The sequence below is a fragment of the Caretta caretta genome, chromosome 18 (genome assembly GCF_965140235.1).
Source record: "Caretta caretta isolate rCarCar2 chromosome 18, rCarCar1.hap1, whole genome shotgun sequence".
Taxonomy (NCBI): Eukaryota; Metazoa; Chordata; order Testudines; family Cheloniidae; genus Caretta; species Caretta caretta.
The window spans coordinates 6999711-7012598 of record NC_134223.1 but is presented as its reverse complement, the minus strand read 5'-3'; the positions used below and the strand labels follow the sequence as shown (position 1 = coordinate 7012598).

General features: G+C 47.6%; 1 protein-coding gene across 1 annotated transcript in view; it reads right to left on the bottom strand.

The window, feature by feature from the left end:
• LOC125624402 (protein-arginine deiminase type-3-like) overlaps positions 1 to 12888 on the bottom strand; it is a 42855-nt gene that overhangs the window by 17446 nt on the left and 12521 nt on the right. Inside the window, exons 2-6 of the mRNA XM_048825064.2 lie at positions 8631 to 8811; positions 7547 to 7619; positions 6570 to 6631; positions 5369 to 5486; positions 4061 to 4186 (exon numbers count right to left, since the gene is read on the bottom strand). Of these exons, the coding sequence (XP_048681021.1) occupies positions 4061 to 4186; positions 5369 to 5486; positions 6570 to 6631; positions 7547 to 7619; positions 8631 to 8811 (560 nt within the window). The remainder of the gene's footprint in view (positions 1 to 4060; positions 4187 to 5368; positions 5487 to 6569; positions 6632 to 7546; positions 7620 to 8630; positions 8812 to 12888) is intronic.

Below are 12888 nucleotides of genomic sequence, written 5' to 3'. Positions count from 1 at the left end.
GAAGCGGTCGTTCGATGATGACAGTTTCCAGACCTACTGCACCGTCTGCTGAAAGCAGTATGGCGCCCGTATGGAAAAAAGGTGTGAAACGATTGTCTGCTGTTGCTTTCACGGAGGGAGGGGCGACTGATGACATGTACCCAAAACCACCCGCGACAATGTTTTTGCCCCATCAGGCATTGGGAGCTCAACCCAGAATTCCAATGGCCAGCGGAGACTGTGGGAACTGTGGGATAGCTACCCACAGTGCACTGCTCCGAAAGTCAACACTAGCCTCGGGACTGTGGACACACTCCGCCGACTTAATGCGCTTAGTGGGGACGCACACAATCGACTGTATAAAATCGCTTTCTAAAAATTGACTTTTATAAATTCGACCTATTTCATAGTGTAGACATATCCTTAGTGTATGGCAAAGACTTTCAGAAAAAGGAGCCTACATCCCTAAATCTACATTTGGACTCCTCCAGACGTGCTCTCGTTTTCAAAAGTGCTAAGCATCCAGCAGCTTTCATTGAAATCATCGGGCAGCTCGGCAGGTTTGAGAACCAGGCAGTCTTTTTCAGAGCCCAGGTGAGGCTCTAGGAGTCGTGATGGGGGGGCACTGACCGGAAGGGGGTGCATGAGGCCTGTGGACCCAATTGGCCCTTGTCCAGCGACACTGGCAGCAGGCATCACACATGGCATCACACATCACACACTGTTCTCAATGGTAGCAGATGACAGAACGAGGAGTAATGGTCTCAAGCTGCAGTGGGGGAGGTTTAGATTGGATATTAGGAAAAACTTTTTCACTAAGAGGGTGGTGAAACACTGGAATGCGTTACCTAGGGAGGTGGTAGAATCTCCTTCCTTAGAGGTTTTTAAGGTCAGGCTTGACAAAGCCCTGGCTGGGATGATTTAACTGGGAATTGGTCCTGCTTCGAGCAGGGGGTTGGACTAGATGACCTTCTGGGGTCCCTTCCAACCCTTATATTCTATGATTCTATGATTCTATGGACAGGGGAGTTAAAAGGAGATGGCCCAGCTCAGTTTGGGACTGACCAGGAAGGAGACAGAGCTCTAAGACCCACCCCGGTGAGGGAACCCTGGTTAGAGCCTGGAGTCTGGGACAGCTTGCGGATGGGACGGCAGGACCCAGGGAGACCGGTTTGAACACAGGCCCTAAACAGTGCCAAAGACTCATCGGCCAATCTTATTTTGAATTCTTATTTTTCTCTTATTTTGGGGACTTCAGTACCCAGAAGGGGTGGGACTTGAGCCTTCCTTAGCCAGCGAGCTAAAGCATGACTGCATCCGACACCACAAGAGGGGGGGACCCATACTTGGCGATCCCATGGCCAGGTAAGTTGGGCCACAAAGGGGCCTTGCACAGGCAAGTCCTGGCAAAGGACCCTAACATTCAGTTCTGGTTTGGAATTAGTTTGACCTACATTTGGCTCCATTAGCAGGCTCGGAAAGGTTCGATTTTTATCGGTAAAGGTCGATTTCACCGTACACATGCAAACCAACAACTAAATATTTTCACCGACAATAATTGAAATTTACAGATTGGCAAAGTGAGGAAAAATGCTACATAAGACTGTATTAGAGTCAAACTCCAGGGAATTGCGCTTGTTACAAATGGACTCGCGAACGGCTAGTAAAAACGGGTCAGCGTTGTTGATTTTAAGGATATTTACTTTCTATATTGTGACCTGTGATGTTGAAAAATTTGTGGTTGAAAGGTTTATGAAGCTTTGACTCTTTAAGTCTCAGTGTCTGCTGTCACTCAGTAATTGTTTGACAGCCCCCCACTGCCACAATTCCCAGCCACTGAAAAAATGTAAATCAATATTATTGGTTGGAATTATAGAAATCAGATTCTGCCAAGCCTATGCTCTACACACATCAGCCTCAAGCACCAAACAGAATCGCCTTCTCTCGAACCCTCACCATGTCCTTGCAGAGTTTTTAAGAGTGAGGTAGGGCAGTCAAGTCAGTTACCTCGAACTCTCCCGCAAACTGTGTCGTTCTTTGCCTGGAGCCCAGTGCCACTTAGAAATGGGTGAAATTCTCTCTCTGCCTTTGAAAGCCATCAAAGGAATTGCTTCCACTCTGATCCTGCCAGCCAGCCACCCCGCTCATCCACGTACTTGAATTCCCCCTGCGCATCTGATGTTTGCTCCTCACTGACCCCCAGGAGCCCCATGGGACTCTCTGGATTTTCATTTCCCAAACTGGAAGAGAAGCAGAAGCAGTCGGTCTCCAGGTGCACTGCCCCGTCCCTCGAACACAGCACCTCTGTCCTTCCCCAGAAACTAGGTTTTAACATCCTTTAGGAGAGCCCAGCAGACACTCTGCATTTACTTGCTGCCCCTGTTCTGGAACTGGTCATGTCTCTCTGGGATGTCTGGTCTCAGTAACTTATTTGGGCAATGCTCTCCTTTTCACTGCATTGGTAGCTGATATCACATCTTCACTTCCACTGCCCTAACCCCAGTGCACTAAACACTTATAATTCAGATCTTCCCCAAGTTAAGATACTGTTCCATAAAACAAACACCCGCTGTGCTGGATCTACTTGGAGCAGGTCAGTAGCGGGCATGTGGTGGATCGTGGGAACAGGTCAACAGAAGCATGTGTTGGATCTGGTGGAAGTGGGTCACTTCTTCCAGCTGGGGAAGACACTGGCAGGAGGGCACTTGCATGTTGGGAAGGGTGGGGCTCTGAGTGCCCCTGGAAGGAGGGTGGTGTTAGGGGTAGTTGGCAGAGCACACACTGGAGGCCCCCAGGTGTGAAGGCGCACAGAGACTTGGCAGCTGAATCACTTGTGGCACTTGCCTCAGCTGTGGGGCATCTGGCACACTAGCAGGGGTGGTGCCAGGACAAAAGCTGGCCCGGACATCCATAATGGGCAGCAGTGACACTTGGTTACACTAGGATGTCGCACTAGAAGGATGTTAAGGTGGCACGGAGAAGTACTCAATAAAAAAGCAGAGAAGTGCAACAGTTAAGGTCAACCAGACACCCTTAACTCTGCCCGCTCCTGTATCATCATTGTGATACAGTACAATTACAGCACTGCACTCTGGCCATGAGCCTCCAGTGCTGCTCAGGAGTGCCCTGGAGTGCAAAGAGGGCCTGTGAGTTCCCCCAGTCCAGGGCTAGCCCACTGTTTCTCAAACAATACAATAGAAAACCCCAACTGTGCAAATATCCAGGCACAAGTTAAAGCACCTGAATAGGTCCACTTGAGTCAATGGAAGTACTCACTCGCTTAGAGCTGAGCCTGTGTGTAATAGGGTGGTCTGCCTCTTTAAGGGCTGGCGCCCTGGGATCCCCCCACCCTCAGCCCTGTTTGGGGATGGAGCCTTTTTCCAAACAGGGAGTGGGGTGAGCAGACCCAGCTGGGAAGTGGGCAGGAGATTCCTTGTCCTGTCCAGGCCTGAGCACTGCAGGAGGGATGCTGGCAGGCCCTGGAGTAGGAAGGAAGACAACAGGGGAAAAGCTACTGAAGCCTGCTTTGGCTGGCGGAATAGCTTTGTTTTGGTGTGCTGCGGGGTTTGTGCCTAAAGAATAAAACTGTGTCCTTCAGGAAGGGCCGGGCCAGCTTTGGGGCCTGTCGTTGGTCTTCCCTGAGCTGGGGAGCCAGGCCAGCAGCATGCCATGTGTGGAAGTGTTTGCGAGACCGGGGTGAAAGGGTGGAGGTAAATGGACGTGGATGCAGAGAGCAGCCTTCCTGAGAGGGAACAGCTAGAGAACAGCTAATTGAAGGGCAGATTTAGAACTTGATCCCACCCCCCTTGAAGTCAGTGGCAAAGCTCCCACAGGCTTCACAGGGAGCAGGAGCAGGTCCTCGGATGGATTCAATATTCCAGCCAATTTTTACTACCAACTTCCACTTGCTGTGTAGCAGACTGTTGAAGTACCAGCTTTCACCATAATAGGTTATCATGGCATGCAAGACTGCAGTGTAACACAGCGGCGCAAAGGCAGAGACAATTCTAGACACTCTCAGAATGCCTTGGCCAAGAGCTGTAATTCCAAGCCCGCAGCAGCCAGAAGGCCAGATACTCACCCCGAGCGTGGAAAACTCCCACTTTGTATGCGTCTGACACGGAAACGTGAAGAACCAGCTTGTGGTCATCAAAGATTGCATCAGGGCCTTGAGTTCTCAAGATCATACAGGACATGTCCTGAAGGTCTGAGGGTAAGAGGAGACCAAAAGAGAAAAGAGTGGGGCTTATTCAAGCAGCTGCTTTCAGATTTGGATCATCACGTCTCTGGAACCTAACATTCAGCTACTGCCTATCAGCCTAGCCCCACCAATGTCACTGGATGTAGGCCAATGTACACCGGGGGAGGATCTGGCCCATAGTGCATGTGATCCCTCTACAGAAACTCAGGTAACGCTATGTCTGATAGGACCACTGTATATATATCTCAATTGTATCAAGAAGGGATGGGGAAACCACTTTTGGGCTGGTCCTAAAGGAGGAAGATGCAGCTTATTATGAAGCTATGAGGTTAGAGCATCGGAACACGGGACCCCTGTGCTTTGTCCACCCTATCGGTTTCCATTGTGTTCCTTTTTTCAGGTGTGGGTTAGGGAAGACTGTAAGCTCTATTGTCAATCCAGGTGTCTCTTGTTTAGCATTGGAGACTCAAAGGTGACCCTCCAAAAATCAAAACTAAAAGTGGTTGGGTACCCAAGAGAGAGAAGGAGATATATGCCCCCTTGGCTATTCCGTTCAACAGGCTTATTTCCAAGAGACTTGCACCTTAAGGTTAGTAGCATCACAATGTAAAATAAACCCCCTGGATATCTTGAACATGCTCTTCCATAAGAGGCACCCAACATCTAGACTTCCCGAGAAAGTAGACCAGCTATGGTTTGAAAATTGGCCTAAGCTGGAGCTGTCTCACTGCCCGACCAGTAGTCCGGCAGTCACATGGCTCAGTTAGAGGGTTACACTTCTAACACAGCCACTTGGCAAACATTTTTGCAGATCTTATGGTATCACTGAGATCCCTTGGATGTGCCTGGAGCCGTGTTCGGAATAAGTGAGACATCCTGATAAGCAGCGGTTACAGTGGACGATCTGGGCATTTTCCAGAGTACATGTTTTACAGCTCTACTGGTAGCAATTCATGGATGGGGGCCATGAAAATCCAGGCCCAGCTCTGATGAGTGGAGCCCATGAACCGCTCCTTGGGTTAGTGCCCAGTGTTCATACTCTCACTACTCCCTTTTATATAGGTGTAGTTTCTTCTTAGGACTCAGCTAACATCTTGCATTCTGGCCTGACCTGGCTGGAATTTCAAACATTCTGCATCATCTGATTAATGCCCATTCCAAAAGCAGTGATCCATTCCCAGCCAGTACCTGCATACGATCGCACACAGAAATCCATGTTGTCCATATCCGAGGACTTTGGGTCATCCCTATCACAGTTCACTAGCAGGATAGCTCCTTGCCCATCTGGGCCCCACGTCCACTCTCTCTGCAGAGGCAAGACACAGACAGGCTTGGTACGGAAACGAGGAACAAGACCAGAGAGCTGGAACCCAATTCTTTTCACTACTACAGTAATAAAAGCCGAGAGGACAGGCATGTGACATAGCTGCTTCCTATTGCACTAGCCCCTATGGAAAGTGTTTCCCTCCCAGCTGTTCTCCATGTTACTCATTCCCAACTCAGAAATATATGAGCTTCCAGGTTCCAGCCACTCACACACATACACAGTTGTAAGGCAAGTGGTGTGGTTTGAGCATAGGACTGGGAGCCAGGGTCCTACTGATACAGCTGGGTGGAGGACTGTCTTCCCATCCCAGGAACATTTCTGAGAGATCAACAAATTTTGTGTCAATTGAAACACTTCAGTCATTTAGAAACATTTTGGTTACTATTTTTACTATAATTAGCTTGAATTTCTACATGAAACCCAGAAAACTAACATGTTTTTATCTTGGAAATGTCAAAACCAAAGATTAACAATTTCCAAACTTCTCAGAGTTTTTTCCAAGTCAAAAAATTTGTCAAAACTGACCCTTTCCTGTGAAAAGTTTCTGTTTTGATGAACTGACATTTTCCAGCAAAAAAAATAAAATCACTTAGGGCTTGTCTACACAGGGACACTCAGGAAAATTAATCCAAATTAACTAAAGGTGTGAATTTTAAATCAATTAGTTAAATGCATTAAACCCCTTTGTGGAAGCTCTTCTCCAGAATTAAAGTAGCCTTAATTCAGTTTAATTAATTTCCAAAGTGAATTAATAAATTGAATTAAAGCCACTTTAATTCTGAATGAGCATGTTCACACAAGGGTTTAATGCCATTTAACTAATCCACTTGAACTTCACACCTTTAATTAATTCAGATTAATTTTCCTGAGCATCCCCATGTAGACAAACCCTTAATTAATGCTACTGTAGCTGGTGCTCTAGGCTGCAGACCACAGTACTAGATAAACCATGTCTCTTTTACACTTGATACTCTGCTGGGGAGCTCTGGGATGTTCAGCTCAGGATTTACTCAGCCTACTGGTCTCCCTTATTCCTTGGGTACAAAGATGAATCATTCTTACCATATCTGTTGTTTTCCTCTTCACCGCCCCACTGCGAGTTGTATCCGCATCCAGGGAGATGTCTGCAATGGCACAAGAGAAGAAGAGAACCCATCAGGCTGGAGGGCTCTGAGAATCAATGAGCTGGACTCGACCATGTTCTAGCCAAGCTTGGGATCTTCAGTACCAAAAGCGGAGATAGAGGGGGATCCTTCGGTGGGTATGTGCCATTATAGGCTTCTTTAAAAGTGTGCAGCCCCCATAGCCTCAGGGCAAGACAAGGCCTGGACTGAACTGAACACAGCTCAATGGGGAGAGGAGTGAGCTACAAGGGAACCGGTCTCCACTACATGGGGCTCAGATCAGCTAGCCTGTCCCTCTAAGCAGGGCTGCTTGAAAATTTTCCATCAAAACTGTCTTTGACTAAATGAAAGTATTCATGAAAAGCATTTGCTTTCCACAGAACATTTTGATTTTTTTTTAGTTGAAAAACAGAACACCCAAAAACTGAAATATTTTGAAACTGTGGGAATGCTGCCATGGTGCCTTATGGGAGTTGTAGTCCAAGTGCCTCTTATCCCCATGATCCCCTGTGGTCCAGTCTCCTGGCTGAACTACATCTCCCAGGATGCACCATTGCCAGCGCCAGCCATAGTGCACCAGCCCCCTCCCCAAGGGGGAGACAGTGGTGCTTCCTGGGAGATGTAGTTTGACTGGGGATCCTAGCCTACAGAAGAGAATGGGAGCATAAGGCACCCAAACTATAACTCCCATGAGTCACTGTTGCAGCATTTCCAAATAGAAATATTTTGGCTTTTGAATTTCTCCTGAAAAATTGAAATTTCTGTGCCCCTCTTCCACCTTCCCCCACCGATATTTTTGCCAGTGTACCCAGAAGCCAACCTAGAAAACGTGTCCTCCCACCCTCCTACCCAGTGAAGGGAGCGGCATTTTGGGGCTGAGTTTATTGAACAGGTGGATTCTTCGGTTCTACTTACCAACACAGGTAAGGTAGAGCATGGCTGTGTGCATAGGAGGCCCCCCATCTTGCCCATAGTATGAAATCCTAACCTGCAAAGACACCACGATCAGCACGACTATTTTCAGGACACCATCGCCTGTAGCAAAGCTAAGAGTAAAACAGATACTGCCTGGGGACATAATGCTGCCACGGATGAGACCAGAGTGCGAGTCTTGCACGTGGTCTTCCGCTCTCTACGCTGGGAGCAACTGGGAGTGCTGTGCAGATGACTCCTTCATTAAAATTCATTAGTTTAAGACAAAGAGGATGGTCATGTGGCTTGGGACCTGGGCCAGGACTCAGGAGTTCTGGGCTCAATTTGTGGCTCTGTGCCGTCAGGCAAGTCCCTTATTCTCTCTATGTCCCTGTTCCCCATCTGTGAAATGAGGATTATACTATCCCACTGTCTGTCTTCTCCATTTAGACCAGGGGTTTTCAACCTGTGGTCCGCGGAACCTTGGGGGTCGGCAGACGATGTCTAAGATTTCCAAAGGGGTCCGCACCTCCATTCAACATTTCTGAGGGGTCTTCAAATGAAAAAAAAGTTTGAAAACCACTAATTTAGGCAGCTCTTCTGGGCAGGGACGGCCTCTCACTGTGTTTGTACAGCACCTAGGACAAGGCGGCCTGTGGGTGCTACTGTAATACAAACCCTAATGCAGATTAGAGTCGTATTGCTCCCTCATGGAAATGCACAATAGGATAAGGAGTCTAAATAATAAACAACCCATCAGCAAGTAAAACCAAAGCAACAGGTCCCGGCTGCTGAAATGAAGCGGTTTTACAACTGGGCTGTTCTCTCAGTCTGTGAGGTGACAAAAGCCCCAAATGGGAACGCATCGCCCAGGGATTCATGGGATACCCCGCTCATTCTAACGCCCAGGACGTGGGCACCCTTAGCAAGCAGACATCTCACCAGCCAAGGCACAGTGTCTGTTGTCCAACTTCAAACACCCTTTTGCCTGGTCCAAGTCCCAAGTAACAGCTCTTTGCTCCTGCGCTTGTGGAAGTTTGACATCTTTTTTTCCAAGGGTGCTTCTCCCCCTCCATGACCAACTCACCTTGTTATCATTGACAGCATTGCTTGGCACCTTCATAGTCACCACCACCTCCACCCCGGCATCCAGGGGCCATCTGGGCACGCACGTTGGTACCTTGGCAACCTCAGGGTTGTGGACAATATAGATGTCAACACCAGGGGTGCCACGGACATCGAACGACGTGGCATCCTTCGGGGCTGATCTGAGGCAGAGGAGCACATTCAGTTACTGTTGCAGCTGGAAATCCCGTCCGCTCCCGACTTCAGCTCCATAAAGACGCCACAGAGCCAGACAGTGGTCATGTGACCGCTCCTGTTCTAAGGTGAGGGGATTCCTGTGGGTGAGGTAAGTGGCACCCATGGAAGCTTCTGACGTAAACTGCGGGAGTCCTGTACTCCATGATGGAGAAGACCTGCTGTAGGTGAGCAGATTTCATTCAGTATTTTGGGGTGGGCAGGTACAGCTGAGATCTGGTGTCAAAAGGTGTCAAAGGAAACTGATTACAGCAGCAGTTCTCAACCAGGGGCACATGTACCCTTGGGCGTACGCAGAAATCTTCCAGGGGTACAACTCATCTAGATATTTGCCTAGTTTTACAACAGACAACATAAAAAGCACTGGTGAAGTCAATGCAAATTTCATACCACGATTTGTTTATACTGTTCGATATACCATACACTGAAATGTGAATACAATATTTATATTCCAATTGGTTTATTTTATAATTATATGGTTAAAAATGAGAAAATCAGCAACTCTTCCGTAATCGTGTAGCTGGGACACTTTTGTATTTTGATGTCTGATTTTATCAGCAAGTAGTGTTTAAGTGAAGCGAAACTTTAGGGGTACGCAAGACAAATCAGACTCCTAAAAGGGGTACAGTAGTCAGGAAAGGTTGAGAGCCACTGGTTTACAGTGCACAAGTAGTCTTACTAGGCCTACAAAACCCTGAGACTATGCTACATATCCATGAGAACCATTAACTATTTACACATATTCACTCATGTAATATTTCCTCAATTTAGATCAAGTTTTTGACACACAACTGGGTGCGGGGGGAATGGGTGGTATCATAGAATCTCAGGGTTGGAAGGGACCTCAGGAGGTCATCTAGTCCAAACCCCTGCTCAAAGCAGCACCAGTCCCCAATGAAATCACCCCAGCCAGGGCTTTGTCAAGCCTGACCTTAAAAACCTCTAAGGAAGGAGATTCCACCACTTCCCTAGGTAACGCATTCCAGTGCTTCACCACCCTCCTAGTGAAAATGTTTTTCCTAATATCCAACCTAAACCTCCCACACTGCAACTTGAGACCATTACTCCTTCTGTCATCTGCTCCCACTGAGAACAGTCTAGATCCATCATCTTTGGAACCCCCTTTCAGGTAGTTGAAAGCAGCTATCAAATCCCCCCTCATTCTTCTCTTCTGAAGACTAAACATCCCCAGTTCCCTCAGCCTCTCCTCCTAAGTCATGTGCTCCAGCCCCCTAATTGTTTTTGTTGCTCTCCGCTGGATTCTTTCCAATTTTTCCACATCCTTCTTGTAATGTGGGGTCCAAAACTGGACACAGTACTCCAGATGAGGCCTCACCAGTGTCAAATAGAGGGGAACGATCATGTCCCTCGATCTGCTGGCAATGCCCCTACTTATACACCCCAAAATGCCATTGGCCTTCTTGGCAACAAGGGCACACTGTTGACTCATATCCAGCTTCTCGTTCACTGTAACCCCTAGATCCTTTTCTGCAGAACTGCTGCTGAGCCATTCGCTCCCTAGTCTGTAGTGGCGCATGAGATTCTTCTGCCCTAAGTGCAGGACTCTGCACTTGTCCTTGTTGAACTTCATCAGATTTCTTTTGGCCCAATCCTCCAATTTGTCTAGGTTCCTCTGTATCCTATCCGTGCCCTCCAGCGTATCTACCACTTCTCCCAGTTTAGAGTCATCTGCAAATTTGCTGAGGGTGCAATCCACGCCATCCTCCAGATCATTAATGAAGATATTGAACAAAACCGGCCCCAGGACCGACCCTTAGGGCACGCCGCTTGATACCAGCTGCCAACTAGACATGGAGCCATTGATCACTACCCGTTGAGCCCAACAATCTAGCCAGCTTTCTATCCACCTTATAGTCCATTCATCCAGCCCATACTTCTTTAACTTACTGGCAAGAATACTGTGGGAGACCGTGTCAAAAGCTTTGCTAAAGCTTTAGGTAGGGATCAGCCAGTTCATTTACACCCAAAGAAAAATACTTGGAGACTTTACCAATCATCTCTGTGACAGACGTGGCAATTTCCTGCAATAGTCTTAGGAAACCTTACTGAATTAAGTTTGTGTGTTTGGGGTCTATTGCATTAAATGTATTTTTACGTGTGGTTTATGTATTATTGTGGGTTGGGATTGTATGTAGCCTCTCCGTAGAAGGCAGAGGGGGCTTGAATCCTGGGAAGTGTTATGAACTTCAAAGTACTGTAATGAACAACGTGCCAGATACGAATGGGCTCTGGGGACAAATAGTGTCAAGTGGTTTGCCTGGGGAATCTCTACAGGGAGTTGAATGCAAATTCCTACCTCTGGTTATGCAAAAACCCAGCCTTTGGAAGTTGTGTCCTGAGAAGGAGATCATTGTCTGGTGATTGCCTGTTCCTGGAATCTCAAGGTCAAGGGCCCAAGCTGTATAAAGGAAAGATGAACACTATGTCTCCACTACATCATTTGCAGCAGCGCAAGCTGCACTGATGGTAATGCTTCTGGTGAAGACACTCTAAGCAGACAAGAGAGAGCTCTACCATTGGCTTCATAACTCCTGCCTTCACGTGAGGTGGTAGCTATGTCAGCAGGAGAAGCTCGCCAACTGCCATGGCGCTGTCTACACTGACGCTTAGTCGGTGTAACTCACGTCACTCAGGAGCATTTATTATTCACACCCCTGAGCGATGTAGGTTGCACCAAAGTGATTTGTAGTGTGGACATAGCCTGAGCTATTCATGGTGGTGTTAATTCTGAGCTAAGGCTGTTATGAACTTGTAACCACCCCATGTGGTGGAGTTTGAAGGACTGCCTCCTACCAGAGCCCCTGCCGGAGTTGGGGGGTGATCTTTGGTAGGCTTATTAGCACATTTGCAGGATCTTTATTATCTTAATAGGTTTTCTCTGTAATGCTTTCACCTTAAAAATAAAGGTGCTTACTTATACCCGCCGGATCGGTGGGCAGCGATCGATCCAGCAGGGGTCGATTTATTGTGTCTAGTCTACTCGCAATAAATCGACCCCCGAGTGCTCTCCCTTCGACTCCTGTACTCCAGAACCACGAGAGGATCAGGCAGAGTTGATGGGGGAGCAGCAGCAGTCAACTCACCACGGTGAAGACACCACGGTAAGTCGATCTAAGTACGTCAACTTCAACTACGTTATTCACATAGCTGAAGTTGTGTAACTTTGATCGATTTCCCCCCCCCCTCCCCCGCAGTGCAGACCAGGGCTAAGAGAAAGCGAAGTGCAGACGCTGGCCCATTTAAAGCAATCTGGCTTGCTGGAGATATCATGGTGTAGACAGGGAACTCTGCAGCCTGGAAAAACCCCAATTAGGAGGAAGAGAGACACTGGTCTCTACCCAAGAAAGATGATGGCCGAGGAGCCAGGAGTGGGTGCCCTCGAGGGACCTCAGAGGGGGATTAGAGGTGCAGTTGCCCTAACTTTTGACAAGTTCATTCCCCATTTCTCTGGGTACAGTTGTGGCAGGTTATAGGAATAGACTTTGGTAATACCACATTGGAGAGTGGTACTAAATCTTCCTATAAACCCGCTACTCCCACCGATACCTTTCCTTGTGGTTGGAATTAGCAATGCTTTCTTATGCTCTGTAAATGCCTTATTCCATGTGGTGGTTTCCTGAGCAGGGTTAGAGGACTGGGGTGTGTAAGGGTGCGTGTAGGAATACATGGGTCTTTATCAATCTAAGGGATTTCTATGGCTGACATCACCATCTGGTAAGCATCTCAGACTTTAATGTACAGATATGGAACTGAGGCACAGAGAGATTAAGGGTCTCAGAGACACTGAGGCTTAGGGAGACCAAAAAGTGCCTAAGTGGTTTAGGAGCCTAAGTCTCATTAAAAATCACCAGGACCTAGGAATAAATCTGAGACAAATATCTCCCAGTAAATCTGGGACAAATAGTTATTTGAGGAAAAATTAAGATTTGGTCAACTGGAAAGCATTGACAAATTTGACATGACTAGCTTGAGCCATTCACAAAGTGGCCAGACAAGGTGAAGGA